Source organism: Suncus etruscus, chromosome 9 (assembly GCF_024139225.1).
Source record: "Suncus etruscus isolate mSunEtr1 chromosome 9, mSunEtr1.pri.cur, whole genome shotgun sequence".
Classification (NCBI taxonomy): Eukaryota; Metazoa; Chordata; class Mammalia; order Eulipotyphla; family Soricidae; genus Suncus; species Suncus etruscus.
In genome coordinates this window covers 47836139-47864080 of record NC_064856.1, presented here as the reverse complement: position 1 = coordinate 47864080, position 27942 = coordinate 47836139, and the positions used below count along the sequence as shown (strand labels likewise).

The following is a 27942-nucleotide window of genomic DNA, read 5'->3' as shown; positions in this document are numbered from 1 at the left end:
CTGGCAGGCTTGGGGGACCATATGAGATGCTGGGATTGGAACCACCATCTGTCCTGGGTCGGCTGTATGCAAGGCTAATGCCCTACCTCTGTGCTATCTCTCCAGCCATGGCCCTCCTTTTCTATGAGACACTTCTCAGACGCAGTTGGGGGATTTCTGTTATTGCTGTTTGAGGAGGCATACCCAGAAGTGCTCAGGGGATCGACCATTCAGTGCTGGGATCAAATCTGTGTCTCTTGCATGCAAAGCCTACATGCAGTCTGTTGAGTTATCTCTGCTTGCTCCCAGTGGAAAAATAGCTGGTACTCAGCAATCACACCTGGTGACATTCAGGGAACTATAGGGATTGACATGGGTTGAGCCACATGCAAAGCAAGCACATTAACTCCTATACTATCTCTCTGGTCCAGAGGAAGATTTACATAAAGTAATATACATAAAGCACTTAGGCTAAAGCACTAGTACAGCAGGTAGAGTGCTTGCCTTGCACCTGGCTGACCAAGGTTCAATCCCTGACACCCCACATAATTCCCAGAGCACCATCAGGATTTCTGAGCATTGGGCTGGGAGTAAACCCTAAATACAGCTGGATGTACCCCCAAAACAACAAGCAAGAAATATACATAAAGCACTTAAACTAGAGATGGGCATGCACACACACAGTGGTTATGCTTTTTTTTGGGGGGGGGGTAGGCTGATATTAGGCCATACTCATACGCTCAGGGCTAACTTCTGACTCTAAACCTAGGGATTTTTCCAGATGGGCTCTGGGGACCATATGGGGTGCTGGGGATCAAACCCAAGTTGGTTGCATCTAACACTCTGGGCCCCCATATTGATTTCTTAAACTCCACTCCTGCTTCCCTTTTTTTTTTTTTTTTTTTTTTTTTTGGTTTTTTGGGCCACACTCCTTCCTGCCTATCTGCTCAGAAATAGCTCCAGGCAGGCACGGGGGACCATATGGACACTGGGATCGAACCAACCACCTTTGGTCCTGGATCGGCTGCTTGCAAGGCAAACGCTGCTGTGCTATCTCTACGGGCCCCTGCTTCCCTTTCTACCTTAAACTCCAGCATGAGTTTGACCACTCCTAAAAGTATGGGCACCCTATTGAGTTCTGAGCCCACAGCTACCACAAACTAGCTCTGTGACTTTGAATTATTTGCTTAGTTTCTCTGAACCTGAGGTTCCACATCTGCAGGATGGCTGGGATTAGAATATCCCCTACATCTTATCTGTAACATTACAAATATAATGAAACCTTGGGAACAGGGGTTGGGCCCTTTACTAGGAAGCTCAATCATGTTTGTTTCCTGTTTTGATACAGGCCCCACCCAGTCTCTCTGCTTTCTTACCTGCTTTTCCTCCTTCCTTCTTTGCACTCACCAAACTCCCACTTCTGCCTCAGAGCCCAGCTACAGTTCTCTCCTCTGGACAGATCTATCTTTACTCCGCCTCCCGTCTTCCCTCTCCTAAGGAAACAATCCTATGTCCACTGAATAGGACTTTGGGTTTAGGAGCGTTTCCCTCCTCCACCCCTGGTTTCCTTTCTTTCACTCTCTCTTGTTCTTTTTGGTATTGTTGGGTATGGAGCCAGGGCCTCACACATGCAAGGCACATGCTCTGCCACTGAGCCCCAACCCCAGCCTCCTCTCTAGTTTCTATGACTTTCCCATCGCATATGTGTTCAACTTCCCTGAGAGGCTGCTGAGCCCCCAGTGGCTGGGGACAGCGTGACTACCATCTGCTCTGCCACGTGTCAGTGCAGGGGTGCGTGCAGGCCCTTGTGGAGTCTCAGCATCTATGAGGCCACTTGGCATGGCCAACTAGGGAGCCCATGTCCCCTCTATCCCTCCTCATGTTCTACTGCCAGACCTTTCCCACTACCTTTACCCGCCAAGCAAGCAGGGCCAGGACTCCCAGTTCAGAGGAGGTTGGTGGGACAGTGCCAGGCCCAGCAGCATAATGCAGGAGGCTGAGGGCTCCTGGAAAAATCAGGGTGGAGAGAGAGAGGGGGCCAGGCTGCAAGAACTAGTGTCTCAGGGCTGGAAGCCTCCCCCCTCTTCCAGCCCAAGCTTCTTCCTAACGGGAAAGGCAAGAACTATCTCCTCTGGAATCATCAATTAATCGATAACTTAGACTCACAAGAAGCAGTGACATGGAGTCTGTTTGCTGGTGGCCCGGCACTATCACCCTAGCCTGCAACTAATCCTCAGGCCTTCCTCATGGCTCCTCCCAGCCCCCACAGCCCATGCCAGGCAAGTCTTATCTGCAGGCACCCCGCCCCACTCCCAAACTCTGCCCTGACTTTCCCATCTCCTAGGGAATCTCCTCCCCACCCTGTAAAACACTCCCAAGACTCTTCACCTCAGCCAAGGGTTCCCCCCTGAAAATGTTCCCAGGATATGGCCCACACCAGGCATCTTCCCTTCTCTGGGCTCCTGCCAATTGGGTTGGTAAGGGAACGGGATGGGGGTATGTATGCATTCAGAGTTATTTACTGCCTGGGCTTATCTCCTCCAGGAAGGGCCGGCGGGTTTGACTCCCCTGTGCGCCTGGTCTGCACACAGAGGGGAGACCTCCATGCCTGCATGAGGGGATATTTATCTCCAAGCACACCGTGTACGTGCACACAGACCCAAACATTTAGGGAGGCTTTTCTACAGGTTGCTTCTCTGTGGGTCTCAGTGAATGTCCTGGCTTCTCCCCTGGCGGGCATTACCCCAAGGTTGCGCAGACAGAGGTGTCAGGAGTGTTGTGGGGGAAACCCTCCTGCATGGATCAGAATCCAAGCAAGGAAGCAGTCCCGAGCAGAACCCCATGTGCCTGGCCCTAATTGGCTGTGTGCGCCCTATCGTATAGGTTTGTTCCCCATGGCCTCTGCCCTGAGCCCCATCCGGCTCTCCAAGCCCCGTCTCACCCCTAGAGATAAGGACAGCTTTCTTCCACGGGAAAAGCAGGCTGCAGGTTCACGACCCCCAGACCCAACCTTGGGCTCCCGGGTCTTGACTGCGCCCTCCCCTCCCTGCTGCTCCCCATCCTCCCCAGTCTCCCCCGTCCCGAGATCCGCGGGCACCCTACTTACAGCCACTTGATGCCATAGCACACGCCAGTCTGGAAGGCCAGGGCGAAGAGTAGCGCCTCGCACAGCCGCGGCCGCGCCTTCATCGTGGCGCGGCGGGCGCGCCCCGGGCCCGCACCTCGAGCAGCCACGCAGGATCCCGCCTTGCGCACCGTGCCGCCTGCAGTCGGGGAGAGCAGAGCGGGGACGGCGGGTTAGAGCGGCTCGCGGGCGTCTGGATTCGAATTACAAAGGAGGGGTCGGGGCCCCGGGAGGCCGGGCGCGCGGCGTCTCCCGCCCCGCACCGCCCGGGACGCGCCCGCCCGTCTGGCTCGAATTAGGTGCGGCGATGCCGAGGGCGGGTCCCCCGCCGAGAGCCACCCCGGCCCGGCCTGGCCGCTCCTTTCCGCCACCACGCGAGCTCGGACCCGGAGGAGGTCCATGCTGCGAGCCAAGGGGGAAAATGCTGCACCGGAGACACCGGGAAGATGGAGCCGAGGGGCAGAGACAGCGAGAGGGGAGAGATGCTCTCTCTGTGCCAGACACAGAGGCAGAGGGACAAATTTGGCCTGGGCACTCGGAACTCCGAAGGGACAGGCTGGAGAGGACCAAGGGGGACAGGAGGAGGGAGCCGCGGCTGGGCGGCAGATTTGGAGCCCAGATGCAGGGTTCTCTCGACTATACGAGAATGAGCTGTTCTGGTCGTGACAGCTCTCACTCTCCGCTGAGCCTCAGTTTACCCCTTCTTATACTGGGCGTACAGCGGCGATTTGGAGCCCGTTCACCTCTTAGTAAAGACCTTTACATAACTTGATTGCATTTGTTCCTTTTAGCAGTCCCAGGGACCAAATCCAAACGAAGCTCAACCTACTTGAAACGGACCAGAAATCTACTCCAATAGCTACTTGGGGACCGCACTGAGACGAAGAAATGCGTATTGCTCCGCAGTCTTTGAAGAGGAGAGAAAGCGAGGTGCAAAGGTCTGTGCACGGTGAGGACTTCTCAGCACCGGGGTCTCCTGGTCCCCCCATAGAGGTGGAGTCGGGGGGTGGCTGAGCCTGGAAGCTCACGGGCTGGCATCATCCCACCTCTGACCGCCAGGAGGCACCCCGGGGCCGCGGAGCAGCAGAGACCCCGCCCGCCCCAAAGCCGCAGAACCACTCTCTGGCTCTTTTAAGTTTTCCTTCTTCATTCTCCCCGTGTTAACTCCTTTCCCAGCTTTCCCCCCAAACTGGCCAACAGCTGGTGTTGTGCCGGTGATAGCCACGGCTCCAACCCGTCTCCCCTGGGGAGGATCAGAGACGAAATGATTCCTTGGAGGCGCTGCAAAAAAAGCAGGCACCCTCCTTGGTTTGAAGGGTATGGTGTAAGCTTGGGCAAGCCTTCTCGGAGCCTTTTCCTGCCTCAGTTTCCCCTTCTAAAAAAAGCACAAAGGAACAGACTGAAGTCAAGCATCTCCTTGGGTCCCGCAGTTTCCCATCACTGTATGTTGAGTGCCTTCCACCCACATTTTGTATATCTGTGTCAAGTGTGCTGGAGTACACACAGATCTGGAACTCCACTGTTTTGTGGAGTCTGCCATAACCCCAAAGAAGGCAGGGAGAAAAACACTGACTTACATGCACCCACCTACCCCCCACAACCCAGTACCAAGTGCCCAACTCAGAGGCACTTGCCAAAGACTTATCTAGTCAAGCGAGAAGGGGTGTCAGTGAGTGGGTGTTACCTGAAGCCCCCTCCTTCCAGCCAGCCTAATCCAAACCCGTTGTTTTACTGGACCTAAACGTCTATACCACATTCTTGAGAGGCAGAGAATCATCGGCTTGGCTCTGGGAGAAGCGGAGAAGACCAAAATTCTAAATCAAGCTCTTTGCCTCACCCACCTCTCTCAAAGAGGACTCTTCCTCTCTAGAAGCACCCAATATGTATGGGTGGGATGCAGGAAAGGATCGCACTTGCGGAAAAAGGGACTAATGGGAGATTCCGGTCTAGCTCTAAGTGACCCAGAGAGAAACTCCTAAATCCCCATCCCAGCCTCCTAAACCCACACCTGATCCATCTGCTCCTGGTTCATTCTGGGGGGCAGCTGCACTTTCCCCGGACGTCTGGGTCCCCACGGAGCATCCTGTCTATGGTGCTCGCGACCAGGACTGCCTCTGGGTCACCCTCAGCCTTCGTCCCGCGATTCCGGAGGCGCTCTAGCCTCTGGGAGTCCCCGGCTCGCCAGAGGGCGCTAAGCCGGGGTTCGATGCCGTGTCGACAGTGATTTAAGAACAGTGGGTCTTTGGGCATTTGCTTTCCTCGGCCTGGGCCTCAGGGGTGGACTCAGGCGTCAGTCTGAGGTCGTCCTAAAAGTCATCTACTTGCGCGTGGGCAACCTTGCTCTGGCCCGGAGCGCGTGCCTCCCCTCCCGCCCCCATCCCCGCACAGAGAGGTCCCCCATTACCGCACAGTGCAGGGTCTTTTGGAGAAACCGGAGCCCCGCGCCTCGTCGGGGATTGAATCTAAGACACTCTGCCTGCAGTCACAGGAGAAAGGGCACCGGGCACCAGTCCCCGGGCTGCGCGTGCCTCGCAGTCGCAGGCGCGCTCCAACAGGTGGTTGGAAAGACTCTGGTCTGGCGGGCTCCCTGAGAACCCAAGGCGGTGGTGGGCACAGGCCGCGTCCCCGAACCCCGGAGGGAGCTGGCTCTGGCTCGAGCGGTCCCGGGAGCCTAAGGTCAGCTCGCAGAGGGGCGCGCAGCTTGCACCGTGCAGCCCCGAAACCTGGCAAGCCTTGGCGAAGGCCGGCGCCGCTTCAAGGTTACTTGGTGCGCGAGCGACTAAGCCAGGCCCGGTCGGCAACTCGCCTTTGACCCAGTCCAGGGTTTCCCCAGGGGTGTTTCCCTCCCAGGCTGAGAACGACGCACCAGCTCCTCCCGAGCGAGTGATCTGGAGAGTAGAGAGGGTGGGGTGCAGGCACTCGGGGTACCTTCTCTCTCTCTCTCTCTCTCTCTCTGGAGCCCTTCTGGAAAAGCCCGGCTCTGCTCAGGAAGAGTCACGGAGGCATCTCAGTGGCCCCCAAGTGGAGGTGTAAAGTCGGGGGGACTGGGACGGACTCTCCTTTTCGCCCCACACCCACACCCCCAAGCCTGGCCCCAAGTCTGTAAACAAACTCTCGGCTGCGCGCCCTCTCCTATAGCCGCTACGGGGAGCGGTTCGCAGAGTCGCCTCCCTCCACCACCCCCGAGCCTGGCAGGAGTTGCCAGGGTTCTCTGCCTTTTGCCACTCTCTCAGCACACACATAACCTCTCTGCCCGGCCGCGGGATCCAAGGTCCCCACCCCCGGGATAGCTCCGGCGTGACCTCATGTCGATCCGGGCCGGGAAGGAGGGGAGATCGCATCGGGCGAAACCGGACCAGGACAACTGGCCTTGGACCGCAGGAGAATCGCGAGGCCCCGCTCCAGCAAAGCATCCCAGGGAAGCCCGGTCCCCGGCCTTCCCCAGTGGCTGCGCTCCCGAAAAGGGCATTCTTTGGGGGGTGCCGCGGAGGAGAGGTGCCCCTAAGTAAGGTTCGCTCTCCCGGGCTTGCGCGGGGATCATACCCGCTTGTGCCCGCACTGTCCACCCCGGGAGATCCTCCCACCCGATCCCAACCCTTGCACTAGCAGGTCTCAGCCCCCGTACCGGGTTCTCCGCCAAGGCTCACCTCCCGGAGCGCTCGCTCCTTGCGCCCGGATAGCCCGCACCGGAGCGCAGCGCACCCTCCACGCCGCTGGAGAGGCCGAGCAAGCACCCTCCGGGAGAAGCGACGAGGGCCAGGCCAGGTCGGGATCCCCAGCGCGGGGTTCTGCGAGGACTCGGGCTGGCACTCCGCCTTGCACTCGGCTGCGGGCCGGCCCTGCGCTCCTCCGAGCGCTCGCTTGCAGGCTCCCGGGTCTCTCCTCTTCTCCTCCCGGCACTGTCTGCAACGCGCCTGGCCACTCTGCTTTATAAGGCGCGGGCAGCCGCTTTGATCCGCCCACGTCCGCGCGCAGACACCCGGGTGGCTGCAGCCTTGCGCGGGGCGGGGTCCTTTCGAGGATGCCACGGACCCGCGGCGCCAGCCACTCCGGAGGGCTCGGAGCCGCCAAGAGTTACGGATGGGGACGGACTGACTGCCGCTGGGGGGGGTGCTCAGCCTGCCCGGCCCCCCTGCGAGCGAGCCAGCCCACGGCGTGTCTGCGATGCGACGCGTGCGGCCAGGTGCAGCGGGCCGAGGAGCCGCACATCTCAAAGCCACGGGTGTCCCCGCAGCGGCCGCCAGCCGGAGGAAGTCGGACTCAGGCTGGATGGAGGCCAGAGGTGTTGGCCTTAGGGGTGCAGGCGTCCTGGGTCCTCTGCGCCGGTGCTTCCATCTATTCCTCTCTCTTCCTAGGACTCAGCTCCCAGTTTAGGGAAAGGAGAATCAAGGGAATTCTTGGCTTTGTCCTGAAAAGAGTTGTGAACTTTCGACTCCCAGGAGATCTCTGGGCTGGGTGACTGTTGGGAAGATTTTGAGATCCTTGCCCCCCCACCCAAGGGGGACGACCTGTAGGGCACTGCGCTTCTTTTTTTTTTTTTCCTGAGATTTTTTTTTTATTTAACTAACTTTATTACATACATGATTGTATTTGGGTTTCAGTCATGTAAAGAACACCACCCATCACCAGTGCAACATTCCCGTCACCAATGTCCAAAATCTCCCTCCTCCCCACCCAACCCCCGCCTGTACTCTAGACAGGCTTTCTATTTCCCTCGTACATTCTCATTATTAGGATAGTTCAAAACGTAGTTATTTCTCTAACTAAACTCATCGCTGTTTGTGGTGAGCTTCCTGAGGTGAGCTGGAACTTCCAGCTTTTTTCTCTTTTGTGCCTGAAAATTATTATTGCAAAAATGTCTTTCACTTTTCTTAAAACCCATAGATGAGTGAGACCATTCTGCGTCTTTCTCTCTCTCTCTCTCTGACTTATTTCACTCAGCATAATAGATTCCATGTACATCCATGTATAGGAAAATTTCATGACTTCATCTCTCCTGACAGCTGCATAATATTCCATTGTGTATATGTACCACAGTTTCTTTAGCCATTCATCTGTTGTAGGGTATCTTGGCTGTTTCCAGAGTCTTGCTATGGTAAATAGTGCTGCAATGAATATAGGTGTAAGGAAGGGGTTTTTGTATTGTATTTTTGTGTTCCTAGGGTATATTCCTAGGAGTGGTATAGCTGGGTCGTATGGGAGCTCAATTTCCAGTTTTTGGAGGAATCTCCATATTGCTTTCCATAAAGGTTGAACTAGATGGCATTCCCACCAGCAGTGGATAAGAGTTCCTTTCTCTCCACATCCCCGCCAACACTGCTTGTTCTCATTTTTTGTGATGCGTGCCAATCTCTGGGGTGTGAGGTGGTACCTCATAGTTGTTTTGATTTGCATCTCCCTGATGATTAGTGATGTGGAGCATTTTTTCATGTGTCTTTTGGCCATATGTATTTCTTCTTTGTCAAAGTGTCCATTTCTTCTCCCCATTTTTGGATGGGATTAGATGTTTTTTTCTTGTAAAGTTCTGTCAGGCACTGTGCTTCTTAAGCTAAAGGACACTAGATATGGATAATTCCTCCTACGTAGTCCTGGCCTAGTTTGTCACTTTCTCCTTCCTTCCTTCCTTCCTTCCTTCCTGCCTGCCTTCCTTCCTTCCTTCCTTCCTTCCTTCCTTCCTTCCTTCCTTCCTTCCTTCCTTCCTGCCTGCCTTCCTTCCTGCCTTCCTTCCTTCCTTCCTTCCTTCCTTCCTGCCTTCCTTCCTTCCTTCCTTCCTGCCTTCCTGCCTTCCTTCAAGTGATGCCAAGTGCCCATGTGCCCATATTCACAGTTGAAAGAACGTCCTCAGAGCACATCAGGAACACTCCCTCTCTTTCCTCTCCTTGCCCACAGATTTTATAATGGATTTTATAATGGAGTCCCCTCCCCACTCTTTCCAGGGTGTCCTATGGGCTGCTGTTCACAAAGGAGAAGCTCTGAGAGGCAGAATGGTGGTAATCTCACTTTCCACTCACCCCTTCCCCTAGGACCTGACTGTGCAGACTACAGGGAACTGCTGTCAGCATAAGCCCCTCTCCCCACTGTATCGATCAGCCCCAACTCACCTTCCAGTCCCCTCTCCCACACACATCCCTGTGCAAGGGGACACCAGAGCTGAAAGGACAGGGAAGGGGGGGTGCATTCCTCTTGCCAGACTGATCTCTGCTGACCCCTATAATCATTTCAGCTTCCCTTCCTTGATGCCAAGGCCCTGGGGGAGATGGGTGAGGGTCCCCACAGGTGGATGGGTAATGTAGTTGAAGTACAGGCCTGAGGCCACAAGATGTGAGAATTAATGTTTGTTTTGCTCTGAGTCTCAGTGACCCCCTCTGAAAGTGAGAGAATGGGGAGTCTGGACAGTGTTGACTAGCCAGAGGTGGCTTTGCCCACAATGGCAGATCTTCCAGGCAGGGTTGCTATAGACATTCTTTAGAGCACCATCCCCTGGCTTTTCATATCTGCTTATTTTCCTGCTCCACATGTGGCCCAAAATTGGGGAGCAGGTTTGTAGGGCCAGGGGCAGGCTCAGTTGAGAGGCTCCTTCCTGAGACAGGTGAGGAGGGACCACCAGGTCTAACTGTTGTGTTTCCCTTCTGGAAGGGCACGTAATCGATCCTGGTTCCATCCTGACTTTGGCTGCTCGGGAGGTACTGTTGGTGTTTCTCATACCTCATTCACCTCCAAGAAAGAAACCCAGTGCCAAATGAATAAGACAGAAGCGAAACAGACTGCCTCCTATAGCTGGTGGAGAAGCAGGGGTGGTCTGAGGGGAGAGCCAGATTTCACAGGACTCTGGGGCCCAGAAGCACTGTTGGAAGCGTGTTTGTTTCGTGATGCTTTCTTTCAGGCCTTTTTCCTTCCATAAACTCTATGTATCTACCACCTGGCTCCTTCAGGAATTTTAGGCAGGAGGGAACTTCCAGTTCTCTAGACCTCAGGAATCAATTCCAGCGAAGGTAGCTGATTGGCCCTCGAAAGTCACGTGGTCTCTCTGATTGACAGCTGCTACTTCCCTGGGGAGAGGCCTTTTCCCAGCACACAGTGGCCAGTATGTGTAGATAGAATGGGAGGAATGGAAAGCAACCACCATCACCACACAGGGCATGTGGTGGTGGTGCTGGAGGTGGGGTTCCCTATGAGCAGTTTTTTCTATCCTTGGCTTCAGTGTTTGGATATGAGTACAAGTGTCATTTCCCCAGGTCTCATCTGCACACACTGGGCCAGAGCACTTCTCCCTACAGCACCCAGGTTGTCCCAGAGAGGACCCAAGGCTGAGAAATGAACATGCTACAGAAATCAAGAAAAAAAAAAAAATAGAACTCCTGACCCCTGCCAGGAGCTGCATAAGGACCTTTATTGGTTCAAACCTTTTAGGCAGGTCAGCAAGCAGGCTCTGGAGTGGCATGGATCTCATCTCTCCAAGATAACCCCTTCTCTCCAAAATGTGACTCATTCAGAGATGCGATCTAGTCTTCATCCCTTGATCTGGACTGGCACGGAGCAATGTGTCAGCAGGCCTGGAGTCTGAGGCCTGAAGGCTACCTTCTATGGGATGTCCAATCTTCCAGCAGACCAGGTAAGGGCAAAGTGAGAGGCCCAGTCTCTGCAGCTGAACCAGGCTGGTTGAGCTACCAGTCAAATGCATCCATGTCAGAGGGCCTGGGCAATCAGAACACCTCCTGACCTATGGGATCGGACCATCCATCCGTCTCAGTCACCAGATTCTGCTGTGGTTTGTGTGGCAGCCAGGTTGGTAGAGTCAACTATCTAAGGTCATGTGAGGGGGTGTCCCCAACTAGTTACCTGAATTTTTTTTTCTCCCTAAAAAATCTCCACTGCTCTGGGAGAAGCTTGTGAATAGTAGTAAGCTGTTTGGCCCATGCTGTGGATCCCCAGCTGGGAGAGATCTCTTCCATCAAGGGGAAAGGAGCCACACCTCTTGTAGGCCCTCCTCTGCTATAGGACAATCTTGGACACATCAAAGTTGCTTTTCCATTTGTTTTGTTTTAGGGGGCTACATCTGGCAGTTCTCAGGACTTTTCCTGGCAGGTTTGAGTACCACATAGAATACTGGGAATTGGGGCTCGGCAAGGTGGCACTAGAGGTAAGGTGTCTGCCTTGCAAGCGCTAGCCAAGGAAGGACCTCGGTTCGATCCACCAGTGTCCCATATGGTCCTCCCAAGCCAGGGGCGATTTCTGAGCGCTTAGGCAGGAGTAACCCCTGAGCATCAAACGGGTGTGGCCCGAAAAACCAAAAAAAAAAAAAAAAAATACTGGGAATCAAATTTGGGTTGGCCACATGTAAGGGAAATTCTCTTCTGACTGCACCTTCATCCTTATTCTGGCCCCAAAGAAATTCAGTTGTTCTTGGTATTGAGCAAGCACTATGGTTTCTCACCATAGACATGTCACCTGGTCACAACTACTAGACATGGGCCCTAGAGACACACCATTTAAAGTTGCAACCCCCCCACCTTGGGAAGGCCCTTCCGGTCCCTGAGCCTCAGTCTCTACATCTGGACTATGGGAGGAGAGAATTTTCCCAGCTGGGGCTGCTGCTGGCTTCCCGAAGAGATGATGCAGGCGTACTGCTCCATGAGCAATCAGTCCCTGATAAAGCTTAGTTCCTTTCCTGCCAGGTACATAAACAATTCCAGATGGAGAGCTGTCTGTGCTGAGTGTCCATGGCTCTATAAATAATGTGCAGGTGGAGCGGAACAGTCAGGTGGTTGAGGAAGGGGGAGGCCAGGGAGCCCAGAAGTGCAAACTGTGAAAGCCAAGACAAGAGGAAGAAGTTTGGTTTCACAGCAGGGCAGGCTGGGGCTCAGTGCTGCTGGCATGAGGGTGATAGGGGGAACTGCATAGAGAGGACAGCCCCATGGCCAGGAGGGCGCTGAATGCTGAGTAGTGAACTTTGGCAGAAGGGACAGGACGTTTCTACAGATCTGGGGGTGGGAGACCGAGGAGGAAGAGTTCCTGGGAGGCTGAGAGAGGAGAGTTGGGTGGAGGCTAGAGTGACTCTGGTGAGCAGCAGAACTGGCTTTGCATGTAGACCCAGACGCTGGAAATAGTCTTGTACTATGAATACTCTGCAATGCCATCTTTCTTTTGGTGGGCTTAACAGGTCCTCTTTTTTCTTCCTGATGACTCTCAGGCAACTGAGCCTGCAGTTCAATGCAAAGGCCAGAGGGTGTGGTGCTGTTTAGAACCTGCAGTACAGGGATTACTGAGGGAACCCTGTGCTGTTGGGGGTAACCGGTCAGTCAGCTGCTTGCAAAAGTATGTGCCTTAACCCCTGAGATATCTCTATGTCCCCTTTTATGTCTTTGCCTACAGGGGCAGGCAGTGAGAAAATCCAGGACTGACCCAGTAGACCTGCAGAGGCAGAGTAGATCAGAGCAAGCTGCCCTTCTTGTCATGTTCCAGAGCTCAGAACCCTCATGAAAGGTAAGGTCTTTCAACTTTGGCAGAATCACCCTGGTCTATTCAGTCAAGCTCTAGAGCCGGGGTGGTGAACAGGATTTTTACCCTCACTCAAAATGGCAAAATGCAATATGTGTTTAATAGATTATTGTTAAAATTAGATGCTTTTGTGTGAGTGTTTGTCTGTTTTGGCAGGTCACTGCGTGGTGTGGCTCTCTGACTCTCACAGTTTATAATTTTGGCTCTTTGTGTCAAACTTGTTCGCCAACCCTGCTCTAGAGCTTTCTGTTCTGCCACAGATGTTGTTCCTTTCAGACTTACAGTGGCTTTGGGAGGGAGGAAAGGCAGCAAGGTAGAAAGAGAACATCCAACTCATGAGCAAGGATTATTGGCACCCGGAGGTACTCAGGTTCTGGGGTTGGAGAGATAGTATAGTGTGTAAGGTGCTTGTCTTGCATATGGCAGTGCTTGGGAAGCTAACTATGGTTGGCTGCATACCATCCTATCCACTATACTGTCTCTCCAACCATCCTTTTTTTGTTTTGTTTTGTTTTGGGCCACACCCTGGCTCTGCACTCAGGAATCACTTCTGGTGGATTCAGGGGACCATATGGGGTACCAATGATTGAACCTGATCTGGCTTCATTCTAGACAAGCACCCAACCTGCTATACTACCTCTCCAGGCCCTAATCACCCTATTTTTAAGACAAGAAAACCTAGGTCCAGAGAAAGGGGAGCCCCCTGCCTTGCTCTTACCACCCCTCCTTTTCCCACAGTGCGGAGGAACTGGGAAGGCCGTCTCCCCTACCTGCTCTACTGAGGCATGAGGAGAGCCAGAAAGGGGTTGACAGCCATCAGCAGACAACACTTAACCTAAACTGACAATTTAATTGTGAAAATGTGGACGAGGTATGGCTATGTGTAAGGAAATCCAGACGGTCTTGGCCTCCAGGGAACTGCAGCCAGCACCCCAGTTGCTGCGGAAACTGAAGGTTTGGGATGATGTCACTGGACTCCAGGGCTGAGATCTGGGGGATGGGTCCCCTATTGACCTTTCCTGGACCAGATGAGACTGAGAACCTGGCCCCAGGCTGTCCTTGGTCCCCCAGAGATAGGGATGAGGAAGCCCTGAGGGGTTGAGGGGTGGTGACTTGCTCAAGATCACACAGGAGGGCCCGGAGAGATAGCACAGCGGTGTTTGCCTTGCAAGCAGCCGATCCAGGACCAAAGGTGGTTGGTTCAAATCCCGGTGTCCCATATGGTCCCCCGTGCCTGCCAGGAGCTATTTCTGAGCAGACAGCCAGGAGTAACCCCTGAGCACCACTGGGTGTGACCCAAAAAGCTTAAAAAAAAAAAAAAAAAGATCACACAGGAAATCCAGGGCTGAGGTCCCTTTGTCCAATGTGCAAGGCCTCTTGGCATAGGGTAGGGAAATAGCATCCATGTGTCCTGCACAGGGCTTTGCAAGAGCAAACTCAGCTTTTCTTTTCTTTCTTTTTTTTTTTTTTTGGTTTTGGGGTCACACCCAGCAATGCTCAGGGGTTATTCCTGCCTCTGCACTCAGAAATCGCCCCTGGCAGGCTCAGGGGACCTTATGGGATGCCAGGACTCGAACCAGCGACCTTCTGCATGCAAGGCAAACACCTTACCGCTGTGCTATCTCTCCAGCCCCATATTTTTTTTTTTCTTTTTGTGGTTTTTGGGTCACACCCAGCAGTGCTCAAGGGTTATTCCTGGCTCCATGCTCAGAAATTGCTCCTGGCAGGCACGGGGGACCATATGGGACACCGGGATTCGAACTGATGACCTCCTGCATGAAAGGCAAATGCTTTACCTCCATGCTATCTCTCCGGCCCCCAGCCCCATCTTTTCTAAAGTCCTGTTTATGCTTTTCTAAAATGGGGATTGGGGATAGTAGGGGTCACTTGGAGGGTAACTCTTTGTTAGTTGTAGAAAATCTGAGCAGACTGATTCATAGATGTGGAACTCAGAGAGGGTATGTTACCAGGCCCAGGTCACCAACACACTAGAGTGGGGCTGGACTGGCTCTGAGTCCTTATACCCCTCCGGGGATGGGGGTAAGTGGTATCTCAGAGGTCATACAGGATAAGATGTTTGCCCTGCCCATGGTTGACTCCAGTTCAATCCCTGTCACTACTTATCATCACCCAAGCACCACCAAGAGTGACCCTTGAGCACAGAGTCAGCACCCTACAACACTGGATGTGATTCAAAATCCCTCTCCCCCTCTTAAAAAAAAAAGTGGTTCTGGGGCAAGAGAGATAGTACAGTTGGTAAGGCCTTGCATATGGCTTACCCAGATTTGATCTCTGACAACCCTAATCACCACTAGGAGTGATTTCTGAGTGTAGAACCAGAGTAAACACTGATCATCACAGGATGTGGCCAAATACCAAAAACAAACAAAAATGGCGGCCCCTCTCACTGCTCCCACAGCAGCCCTGTCTTCATTGTCTGCAGCATTTTGTCTGATGCTCTAGCTTTTGATTAGACGCTGAATATCAACTTCTGGTACTTCAGCAGCAATAATCAGAATCACCATAGCACAGCCCCCTGTGTGCCGGATTTGGACTCACCCTGCTTTTTTCCCCTAGTATATTTATGACTCCACAGGCTGGAGTTGCTGTTCTCACTCTACAGCTCAGGAAACAGAGACTCTGGGGCCCCCTTCCCACCTGCATGCCACTGGAGCGTGAAAGGCTGGGGCTTGAATTCTGGATCACTCTGTACCCCAGAACTCTGACTGCCTTCCCTAAGCCACAGAGCAAGCAACTGAGTTCTACAGGCCTACCCAGCTCATCTACCTCCTGCTTCTAAATGGTTAAATTACTAGTTTCTAATTTTGAGCTAAAGTGATAGGACAGTGGATAAGGCATTTACCTTGTATGCAGTTAACCAGTGTTTGATCCTCAGCACCACATATGATTCCCCCAACACCTCCAGGACTGATCCCTGAGCACAGTGCCAGGAGTAAGCCCTGAGCCCCACCAGGTATGGCTCCAAAACAAAACAAAACAAACGAAAAATTCCTATATACTATGGACTCTCAGGGGATTCCCTTCCCAGCTCTGTGTGTATGTAAGACACACCATTCTGTCCACAAAAGTACCAGCACTGTCCCTTCACCAAAATGTTCCCCATTGCTTCCTGCCACCCTATCTCTTTCTCTGAGGGTAACCAACCTTGTTTCATGAGTCTAGAAGTTAGTCTTATTGTGTTGGGCCACTTTGTTTGCTTTAGTTCATATTCTACTCATAAGTTAAACCATCTGGTAACTGACTTTCACTTCCTTGTTTTCCTCAGCAGAATCACCTTGAGTTCCACCCATCTTATTCCCAAAGCCGTATTTATACATAGCTATATAAAACACGAGGAGCACTCCTCACAATGCTTTCTGGCTATTAGAGCTAAACCTAGCAGTGTTGAGGCCGGGGGATCATGCAGTGCTGGGATAGAAGCTACAGCCTCAGACATGCAGGATGTGTGCTTGACCATCTGACAGTATTCTTGGCTTAAATTCAACCTTTTTTTTTTTTAATCTTATTTCGTGTGTTTTTATGTTTAGAATCCAACCTTTTTAGGACAGGAACACACACACACAATTTTTGAGGTTCTGTGAGCACTGCCAGTCATGAAGACCAGAAACCCTCCAGAAAGCCTGATTTTAGAGAATTCTACTTTCTTAGTCACATTACATGGCCCATCTCTAGGTTTGAGTCCATGGGCTCTGGGAGGGAACAGTCAGATCTCCTATGACTCGCAGGCTCTCAGCTACTCCTTTCCATGCCACATACAGAAGGTGAGGAGAGAAGAGAGCAAGGATGGAAGGGGATAAATGGGCAGGTAGGAGGGGCTGCCTTGGGAGCCCAGGTGATACAGGCCCTCTCAGCTACAGAGGGTAATAAATCCTCATTTCTGAGGCTCATTGCAATTGTATCTCTGCTTCACTCTAGCAGTTGGACCCAACCTGTCACCTCTGCAATGTGCCAGGTTTTGAACTTCGTTATGGGAAGCACTGTATTAATAAAGGTTCTTGGTCTCCAGGAACTGACAGTTTGGGTGGTGTAGATGATGTATTGGGCTCTAAGGCATCATTTGATACTTTCTCTACCTGTGTGACTCTTCCCTTCTCAAGATTATAATAAAGCACCCCATGTTTAAGATGAATGGCAGAGGCTGTTGAAAAAAATTTTCCCAAGGAAAGAATTTTTGCCAGGGAAAGACAAAGAAGGAAGGGAGGGAGGGAGGGAGGGAGGGAGGGAGGGAGGGAGGGAGGGGGAAAGGAGGAAGGGACAGAAGGAAAAAAGCACAAACTTTAAATATAATAAACATGTCATATAATCAAGCTTTTGAAGTGTACTTTTCAGTGCAACCACCCCTTTTTAGAATACTTCAAACACTCTTAAAAGAAATCCCGGGCCCGAAGAGATAGCACAGCGGTGTTTGCCTTGCAAGCAGCCGATCCAGGACCTAAGGTGGTTGGTTCGAATCCCGGTGTCCCATATGGTCCCCCGTGCCTGCCAGGAGCTATTTCTGAGCAGACAGCCAGGAGTAACCCCTGAGCACCGCTGGGTGTGGCCAAAAAAACAAAAAATAAATAAATAAATAAATAAATAAAAAATAAAAGAAATCCCATATCTATCATGCTTTATTTCATCCTTGCCTTTTTATCTCTTAATTTTTCCTATTCTAGATGTTCAAGTTAATTCATGTAGAAGGTATCAATATTTCTCTGTCTCTTCTTGACACTGAGTAATATTCTGTGTAAACTTGATTCTGTTCACTGACTCCCCCATTGACAGACATTTGGGTGCTTTCCACCATTCCAAACAATGCTGCAATGATCATTCCTGCACAAACATTGTATAAAATAGATGCTTTCCATATTTTTTGTTTATATATCTAGTGGAAGAATTGCTGGATCATCTGGTAAGTCTAGTTTGGGGGACGTGCCAAACTGTGTCCCAAAGTGGATATACCACTTTACATTATTACCGACACTAGATGAATATTCTAAATTTTCTACATCCTTACCAGCATTTATTATTTTCCTGTCTTTTAACACTTTGGCCTTCCTGAGGCATTTGTCTTGCACATAGTTGGCCCGGGTTCGACCCCTGGCACCACTAGGTGTGACCTTAAATATAAAAATTAAGTACATAAATTTTGGCCTTCCTGGGCTTGAGATGGTATCTTGCTATTGTGATTTGTAATTGCATATTGAGACACTATGTGTTTATTGACCATTTGTTTATCTCCTTTGAAGAAGCAGCTATTAAAATGTTTTGCCTGTTGGATTAAAAAATATGGCTACTGGGCCCGGAGAGATAGCACAGCGGCGTTTGCCTTGCAAGCAGACGATCCAGGACCAAAGGTGGTTGGTTCAAATCCCGGTGTCCCATATGGTCCCCCTTGCCTGCCAGGAGCTATTTCTGAGCAGACAGCCAGGAGTAGCCCCTGAGCACCGCCGGGTGTGCCCCCCCCCTCCAAAAAAAATACGGCTACTTATATTTTTGCAGTGGTATGGCAAGAGTTCTCTGTGGAGTCTGTGTACCAATATACCACAGTGTTGTCAAATATATTATTTGCAAATATTCCCTTCTATTATTTACTCTTGCTTTTGTATTTTCTTCATATTGTCCTTTGAAACAGTTAATTTTAATTTTCCTGAAGTATGACTACAATTTTTTTCCTGTTGATAATTTTTGCTTTTTTTTTTTTTTGATAAGTCTAAGATATTATCCTGATCTAAGGTTCTGAAGATTCACACCTGTATTTTTCCTTCTATAAGTTTTCTGTCTTTAACCCTGATATTTAGGCCTTTGGAGTTAATGTTTGTGTAGGGTATGAGGTAGCAAGTGGATAATCAGTTGTTAAAAAGAAAAAAAAGTTTTTTTTCTGCATTAAGTTTTTTTTGTTTCTTTGTCAGAAATCAGTTGGCTATGAATATATACACATATATGTGGATGTATATATGTGTGTATATATATATGACACAATTACCATTTTAAGCTAGCATTCAGGAAGTGGCTTATAGTGGGGTTCACAGAACCACAACTATGTGAGAGGTGGGTGTGGTAGAGGAGGAGGAAGAGTGAGAAACTTGAAGTCTGAAAGACCTGTATTTCAGTTCCAAAACCATTCTAACTCCAGGAAAGCTATTTTATTTTGTTTTATGAAATACCTGATACCAAAAACATTCACCCCCGCCCTTTTTTTTTTGTGCACACCCAGTAGTACTCAAGGCTTAACTCCTGGCTGTGCACTCAGACACCACTCCTTGTAGAGCTTGGGGGAACATATATGGTGCTGGGGATTAAACCTAAGTTGACTGCATGCAAGACAAGTGCCCTAGCCCCATAAAACACATTCAAATGCCCTGGCATGTCTATGTCTCAGAGCTCTATGAGTCCCAAAATGAGCAGAAGGAAGCAGACAGATGTTCAGGGTTAGGGGAGGGGGGGGGTCAAGGGTAGGGGCTGAAAGTAAAGGGAGTGATCTGAGGGAGACTGAGCATTCTGATCAGCGATGGCACTGAGAGGCATCTCTGTTCTCCTTCAGTTGGTGAAAACACAGACCCAGAGCCTGTGTCACAGCACCTCCCACTGCCCCCTCATTCCCTCTTGGGAGCCCAGGTACAGAGATCCAGTCCTGGTATCCAGCCGCACCTCTGAGCCACAAGCTGCTAGCACCATGACCTGATACTATGGCACCGCTAAATCTGGGGACATTGCCTGAAAAGGAGGGTTCACGGCAGTCCCTTGGTTCCTCATAAGGGAAGAACATATTCAGAGGGAGAAGATGGACTGGAGTACTAGTACAGCGGGTAGTGTACTTGTCTTATACATAGCTGATCTTGGTACCCTATAGGTTTTCTGAGCCCCACCAGGAGTGGTTCCTAAACATAAAGTCGGGTGCATTTTGAAGCTTTGAGCTTTACTGACTCCAAAAACCAATAAAACTTTTGGGGAAAGAAAGTTCAAAAGTACTAAAGTACTTCAAAAGAAGGTAAGGAGTTTCTAAGAAGGTAAAAAGTTTCTGCCATCTAATAAACAAACAAATAAATAAATAAATGGGCTGGAGTAGTGGCGCAAGCCATAAGGCATCTGCCTTGCATGCATTAACCTAGGGCTGACTGCAGTTCGATCCCCCGGCGTGCCATATAGTCCCCCACGCTAGGAGTGATTTCTGAGCACATAACCAGGAGTAACTCCTGAGCACCACCGGTGTGACCCGAAAAACCAAAAGAAAAAAGATTTCTGCAGTTAGTGTCTAGTATTTTGGGGGGAGGTGTTCTGTTCATAAGCACCTAGAGAAATAGGAATTTGGAGGGTCCTCTCAAACCATCAGATAGAGAAGGGGTCTGTTTACCCAAAATCAACACAAGCAGTAGGTGTCAGCTCCGATTCTGTTGTTTTGTTTTGTTAGTTTATAGCCACACTCAGTGGTGTTCAGGCATTACTCTTGGCTCTGTGCTTAGGGATCACTCCTAGCGTTGGTTGGGGAAACAATAATGCTAGCAGCCAAACTGAAGGCTTCCTGTATACAGAGCATATTGCTCAGCCTAGCCCCAGGTCTGGAGCAATTTGAACCTCATTCTCTGTCCTGATGTCTAGGCTGGTCTCTACTCACCACACATACCCCAGAGAAGAGAAAGAGACAGAAGCAGAGTAAGATCAGCAGGAGCAGAGAGGCACATAGAGAGAATAAAGAGAAAAACAAAAAGGGAAGGGCAGAAGCTCCGCTGGATGCTTTAACCAAAGCCTGGGGCAGGTCCTCAGGGATCAGACAAGGGTGGGGATGTCTGGAACTGGACTTACGGAACCTGGTGCCAAGAACCATGTTTGGCTGGAGACCTAGAGATATTGGAAAGGAGGAGGTTGAGCCAATGGGGAGGGCAGGTCAGCTAGGGGGAGGCAGCAGAGCAATGGCCAAGGGAGGCCCAGTAGGGCCCTTCTCACATCATCCTGCACAGATCAAGGCTGCGAGCTGAGAGCAAGCCTGGAGCTGACATGGAAGAAGCTCAGATCAGACCTTTCCCGGAATGCCTGGCATTCCTAGGATAAACCTGCATGTCATGTGGATTGTAGTTCTTTGTCCAAATGGGGACATACTTCGGGTGAATGGGAAGGTATAAACAGACAAATACAGACCCCTGACCTCTCAGTCCTGCATGGGGCAGGCAACTCCAACTCTGGATCTGCCTCAGCCTTTACCATCCAGACACCTCTCTCAGTCCTTTCTCTGTTCCATCTCAGAACTCAGCCCCAACTAAGTGCCCTTTTCACTGTGTGTGCTTCTCTTCCAGCCCCAGTGCCTCCAACTCCAGCTCTAGTTGCCTCAGTTAAATCAGGACATTGTCCTCAATTAAGGCCCATCTCCCTTCCACAGAGGAAAGATCAGTCCCACATGCTTGCTCCAGGCTGGAATAGTAGAATCAACTCTGGGCCCAAGCACAGGCTCCACACACAGTTGGATCCATCTTGGTCCTCTTTGCCTCTTTCCAACCCAAGGAAAAGAAGAAAGAGCTTGTCCTACAGAAAATCACCTCTAAGGCACAAAGTCTGCTTCTGATTTTTTTTTTGTAATGGAGGTGGGAATATTCTACCTAGGGTGCCTGACAATTCTTGGCCAAACTGGCTGGTGGGGGTCTGAGAATGCAGTGCCAGGCAAATGTCTTAGCCCCCGTATAATCTTTGTGGTGGCCCTGTGTCTTCAGAGACCATCAGTGTCTTCAGGGAGTAAACTACAATCCCTGCACCTCTCTCTGTCTCTAACCTGGCATGAGTTCTGAAATTCCTGAATCTAAGATTCCTCCATCACTGATGAGTGATTGCAACTTAAGTACCATCATTGTGTGCAGCCCAGAGTCTGACTAGAAGGTACCTAGTGATCCTAGGGAACATGTGGATGCTGGGTCCAGACCCTGCAGCATAGGTGAAGAGCCTTTATTTGAACAAGTTAAAGTGGGAGCCATACCAACAGAGTTTTCCCCTGGCTCTGATCTCAAGGATCACTATTGGTGGTGCTCAGTGAATCTTATTCAATGCCATGAATTCAATCCAGGTTAGCCATGTGTAAAGCAAATGCTTTACCTCTTAGATTATCTCTATCAACCAAATTTCTTTAGAGGTCATTTTGTTCATTCAATCACTTTTTGGAGAAAACTTTCTCTGAGTTTGTTTTTGGGATTACAAGTTTTGGTGATACTCAGGTCAGGGGCTACTTCCTGCTCTGTGCTTTGGGGGTATGGGGGACATGCGGTTCTAAGAATTAAAACCCTCTACCTTCTGCATGCAAAGATGTGCTCAACCCATTGAGCTCTCTATTCAACACTTTAAGTAGTTAAATTTCTTTTTGACTTATTTATTTTGGTGGGGAGACCTTCCAAGCTTGCTCAGGAACTCATGAGTCTGACCCAACAATTCTCAACCAACAGAGCTTATGGTTCTGTGCAAGGAACTGAAGATGAGGTCCTGTTTGGGCCTCAAGATATTGGAGATTACAAGGCCACTCCAGAAGTGCTCCAGGACCTCCCAGTGATGCTCAGGGGGCCATATGGTATAGGGTATTGAACTGGGATTATAGCATACAAATCATGCCCCTTAACCCTGTACGTCATCCAGTCCTTAAATTAATTAATTTTGGATTTGGTGCCACACCTGGCAATGCTCAGAGCTTACTTCTTCTGGCTATCACCACTCAGGGATTATTCCTGGCAGTGCTTGGGGTCCCATATAGGATTCTGGAGATTGAATCTGGGTTGGCAGTACGCAAGGCAAATGTATCTGCTATAGTATAATTCTAGTTCTTTACATTTTGTTTTAAGTGCACTACACTTTTGTGGGTTGATTGTATTCACATCACTGTATTCTTGCACTTAAGGATCACTTCTAAGTGATATGGACTCAGGGGACCATATGGGGTACCAAGATTGAACCTGGGTCTGCAGGGTCCCCTGAGCATTGTCAAGAATAATTCCTAGGGGCCGGGCGGTGGCGCTAAAGGTAAGGTGCCTGCCTTACCTGCGCTAGCCTAGGACGGACCGCGGTTCGATCCCCCGGCGTCCCATATGGTCCCCCAAGCCAGGAGTGACTTCTGAGCGCATAGCCAGGAGTAACCCCTGAGAGTCACCGGGTGTGGCCCAAAAAAAAAAAAAAAAAAAAGAATAATTCCTAGTGCAGTGTCAAGAGTAATGCCTGAGCATCTCTGGGTGTGACTAAAATCACAAAACAAACAAAAAATAGAAGTGCAAACAGGAAGCCTCCTTCCAGGGGAGAGTTTCATCCATTGCACTTTCCTCCACTGGACATACATTCAATTCTTATCTAGGCACTACTGTGTCCCCCTGGAAGTCTGCTTCATCAGGGCAGAGATTGCTGTCCACTTTGTTCACTGCTCTTTTATTTAGTTTTTGTTTGTTTTGGCACCACACCCTGCAATGCTCAGGGATTACTCCTGGCTCTGCACTCAGGACTGGAAGTCTGCTTCATCAGGGCAGAGATTGCTGTCCACTTTGTTCACTGCTCTTTTATTTAGTTTTTGTTTGTTTTGGCACCACACCCTGCAATGCTCAGGGATTACTCCTGGCTCTGCACTCAGGAATTACTCCTGATGGTACTCGGGGATTGTATGGGATGCCAGATTGAATCTGGATTGGCTGTGTGCAAGGCAATTGTTATTGTTCAGGCCCCCTTTGCTCACTGCCCTGCCTCAGCTCCCAGATAGGACCTGCTATTTAGGAGGCATCACATCATTCGGGGCTAACAAATGAATAAAGAAAAAAAAGCTGCATGATTAACAATTGTGTATTTTACTCTTATCCACAATGATGAAGGGAGGGGTTGTCTGCCTGTTTTATGGATGTTCTTCGTTCAGTCAGACTGTAAACCTCAGACTCACTACCTTAGATTGGGTGGGGTGTCACTAAGAGCTTTCTCACTGTCCTGGAGGCTGACAACTCCAAGACCAAGGCTGGCAAGCTGGCCCCTGATGAGGCCTAGTTTCTAGTTTACAGATGGCTCCCTCTTGCTCTGGGTCATACATAGTTTCTGGAGGGTTGGTGGAGAGTAAATGGGGTTGGGAGAAATGGACCAGGGGCACAGAAGTGACCTAAAGTGACCTACAGACAATGGTAGGATCTTGGTGCAGTGACTTTTGTATGTAGAATCATGAATGTTAGCTCTATTATAGCCATGCTCCCTCAACGACAATACAAAGAGAAAAAGGGGGCTGGAGAGATAGTACCGTGGGTAAGATGCTTGCTTTCTATGCAGTATCAATGCCTACCCTGAACAGAGTCAGAAGTAAGCTCTAAGCACTGCTGGGTGTAGCCCCACAATAATAGTCTAACAGAAGAATGAGAGAAAGAGGAGTGAGGGAGAAGGGAATAAGAGAGGAGAGAGAAGGAGAGAAAGAGAGGAGAGAGAAGGAGGAAAAGAGGAGGAGGAGAGAGAGAAGAGGAGAGGGGGTTGTTGGGAAGAAATGGAAATGGGATAGAAGGGACACGGGTCAGTGGTGGGAGATTGTGGACACTTTAGGAGTGGTAAGGATGCAGTAATTCTGTACCTCAAAGCCATAAACACAAGCAGCATGGTAACCATGTTACTTCAAGACAACAATAAAAAGTAAAAGTGAGAACAAGCCAAGAACTCTGTTCTCTCTTACAATGGCCTTAATTCCATGGGAGAGCCCTTATGAACTATCAAAAATAATTACTTTCTTTACTTTCCAGAGCCCACACCCTGCTCAAGCATCATCCATTTTAGGGGATAGGATTTCAACATACAGATTCGGGGGACAGGGACTCAGTCCACAGCAGTATACACTGAGGAGGAAGCCAGTTAAGAACTGAAGAAGAGTGATCATTGCTTCCACACTTAGTCCTGTCAGGGATCCTGAGGTGAAAAAGTGGGAAGATGGATTTCCCAAGTCTGCCCTTTTTTGGGATCTTAGAAATCAGTCGGCCCAAGTGCCGGCTCTCCTCCTTCCTTCCGTCACTGAGCAGGGCTCACATTCCATGCCTTAACCCGCATGGAAAAAGAAAGGAAGGAATAAGGCTGAGTTCTCTCAGTTCAGTGACCTGGGCTCAGCGCAGACACAGAAACTGTGTCCATGATGTCATGGGCCCTGAGGCCTCTGGGAGATGTTGCTGACAGGGTGGGCTGGGCCCAGGGGCCACATACTCCGCCTGCCAGAGAACTACATGAGCTTGTGGGCAGGCAGTGGCTCCAGCTACAAGCCTGGGCCAGAGCCCCTGAGCCAAGATGGAGCCAGGACTTAGGCAGGCAGAGCCATAACTTTGGGCAGTCCCCCAACAGAGCCCTTGATCTGTGGCCTGCAGAGGTCTTTGAGGTCCACCTCTCATGAAACTGGCAGTGAGGAAGATACACAGAGGCAGGCCCAGTCGTCTGTTTTCCCATGGGAGGGGTCCTGCCCACACCATACAGTGGGGAACGCAGATCCTGCCCTCCAGCTCTGCATTCTATTTAAAATGGTCTGTGTGGGCCTCCTGCTCACACAGATGGAAGGGAGAATGTCCTTCCTTGCCCAAGTCTTCATTTTACAAAGAAATTAAGATGGTTAGGACAGGCCCAAGGTCGCACATGGACTCAGAGACCAGGCAGGGTTGTGTGGGAGTCCTAGTGGCAGCATTTCCTATCAATGCTGCACTTGAACAGTTCTGCCAGGGCGGAAGCTCTGCTGTTCTCAGCCAGGCCTGAGGCTGTTTTCTAGGACCTGCTGTCAAGGCTGATTCCTCCGGGAACAGCTTGTTGGCAGGAGGTGAGGTATTGATTAGGCTAAGCAGGGAGGGGATAGCGCCAAAGGAGGGCAGAGGAAGGTCAGTGAGTATTGCTCTGAGAAGCAAACCAAGATGTATTTCCTCATTTTGCTTGACCTTTAGTTGTATCTCACCCCCCCTCTTTTATTTTTTTTATTTTTTATTTTTTTGCAGTTACAGAGTTTGTTGCTTGTCTGTGAAAGGCAGGACCAGTCTAACTGAGCATAATCTGGGAACCCAGGGTGGTTTGCTTGGAGGGCTATCTAGACTACAGTGGACCTGGAGGTCCATCTTTCTGTGCCTTTCTCAGAAATGCAAGCGATAAGGTGGCCTTTGAGAAGCAGAGGAAATAACAACCCAGATTGCTCACCAGAGCTGGGGAACACATTCAGAGAAAAGCCCCCGGCGCTGGGTGCAGGTGCACCACCACAGAGAAGATGGGAACTGCTGCGTGAGACTACACCCACAAGCAGCTTCACTGAGATTAAGCTCTCAGGAAGGCAGGGGCAGGGCAGTGGTGTGGGTGGGAAGGGATTAGTGGTGGGATAATCGTGTTGGGAGAAGACAGTGATCTTGGGCAACTAGAGGAAGGTCATGTGGCCTGAGCTTCCCGGGTATCATAAGAAAGTCAAAGGCAGGGTCCCCAGGTGAACAGCAGAAACCAGGTTTGGTGATGCACAGTGTATTATGAGAGATGGTAAGCTTCATATTTCTAGAGCTGAGGACCATGCCTGGCATAAAATAAAGGGATATATAAAAATAGTGGAATGAGGGTTTGGAGAGGTAGTGCAACAGATAAGGTGCTTATCTTGCATGCAGGCTGGATTTGATTCTGGCACTCCCTATGGTCCCTTGAGTCCTACCAAGAGTGTTCTCTGAGTGCAGAGTCAAGAGTTAGGCCTGAGCACCACTGGGTATGGTTCCAAAACATGAAATAAAATAATACAAAAGTGGCAGAATAAAAGTTAGCTAGAACACACCTGAACAGCAGTGGGGATGAGGGTCTGGAAGAGAAGGTCCCGGTAGTCCCTAAAGTAAAAACCCCATCTCAAAGGCTCTGCTCATATAGCAGTTTTCTGGCCTCTGACCCAGGCTCTGCCCCCAACCCGTACAGGGAGGACATTGAGCTGTGCCAACTGTTCTGAAGTGGGGCACATGGTCTGTGCTTCTTTTCAGTCCCTCCACACCCATGAAGCTCCAGTCCTGAATTACCCTCTCACCCCTGGCCAGTCCTGAACTAAAATGCAGAGACTGGGAATGCAGACAACAGGACCCCAGGATGACAGAGTTGCAAGGGCATTCTTTACATTTTTACAAGACGCCATTTTTTTCCCCTCTCCCCAAACACATGTGGGGAAACTGAGGCCCAAATCTAGGAAGGAGTTCTCTCCTACTGTCCAGTTCCAGTCCATTGGTTGCAGGCTTGGTGCTTGGCTGACCCCTGCTTCCTCCCAGTCCTCTCAGCTTCCTGAGGGTCCCCAGAGACCATGAGGAAACCGTGCTCCCTGCTTTCATGGCCACACCTCACCTGCTCTTCGTTTGCTTCATCCTCTGAGGCTCTGTCTGGGATAATTCTCGCCAAGCGGAGCCAGCCCCTTGGGAGAGGCAGCTAACGAGCTTCAGATGTTGGGGCTGAGCTGCCTCATGCAGATGGATGTCATTGCTTGAATTGATTGGGGAACTCTGGTCTGGGCAGTGATGTACTGGATACTTCCTCGCCCCTCACAGTGGCTTCGTTCCCATCCTGGATGCTCCAGTGCTTGTGTTGAATCAGAAACCCACCCGGATGGTCATGGCAAGATGTAGACAAGGAAAGGAGGCACAGTACCTGGTGACCATTTGGGAACTTAGGTCCTTCCTAATCTTTGCTGGTGTCATTCTGGGCATGGGGTGGTGGGTGAAGGGGGCTAGCCACTGTGGATGGCCAGTTCTGAGCATGCTCTGGGCTGGGCCCAAATATCTTCTTCTCCAACCCACCCAGGAGTAGAGCACAGAAGTCATTGTCCACCTTACAGATGAGGAAAAAAGAGGCTCAGAGAGGTAAGGTCACTGAGCTAAGAGCACGCAGCCTCTAAGTAGCCAGACTTGGGTTTTTGCCTACTCTGTCAGTGCCACACTGCCCAACAGCAAGAGGGTTGTTTCTAGAAGACCAAGATATAGATGTAGCAGTATCTAAGCTGTGTGTTGAAGGCCTAACTGGATTTAGATACACAGGCTGCTGTTGCAGCTGGCCCACTCTTTGATGTCTCATTTACTAGATGGGGTTGTCATCTCCTGAGAGTTAAGCCCTAACTGCCCTTTGCTTATCTTCAGCCACGCCCACAACAATGCTAACACACCCACAACACACTTTGCAACGCCCACACCACATTCCAGGAGCTTTTCCTGGGGGTTTCTATTGGTTAGCTTGGATTCTAGATCAGGCCACTTTCTAGGCCACTTACCCAAAAGGGGGCAAGGGATGCTTTCCATTTCTGGACCTTTCGTTTATCATCTGTGAGGCCAGTCGTCCATTCCTATCTCACAGAGTTGTCATATCCATGCATTAATATTAGTAAAGAGCTGAGAGGCATCTCT

At 50.5% G+C, this 27942-nt stretch overlaps 1 protein-coding gene across 1 annotated transcript in view; it reads right to left on the bottom strand.

Annotated features, from left to right (window-relative positions):
- The window catches only part of WNT11 (Wnt family member 11), a 16137-nt gene extending 12969 nt beyond the window's left edge, over positions 1–3168 (bottom strand). Inside the window, exon 1 of the mRNA XM_049780319.1 lies at positions 3086–3168. Within this exon, the coding sequence (XP_049636276.1) occupies positions 3086–3168 (83 nt within the window). The remainder of the gene's footprint in view (positions 1–3085) is intronic.
- Positions 3169–27942: the final 24774 nt, after the last annotated feature.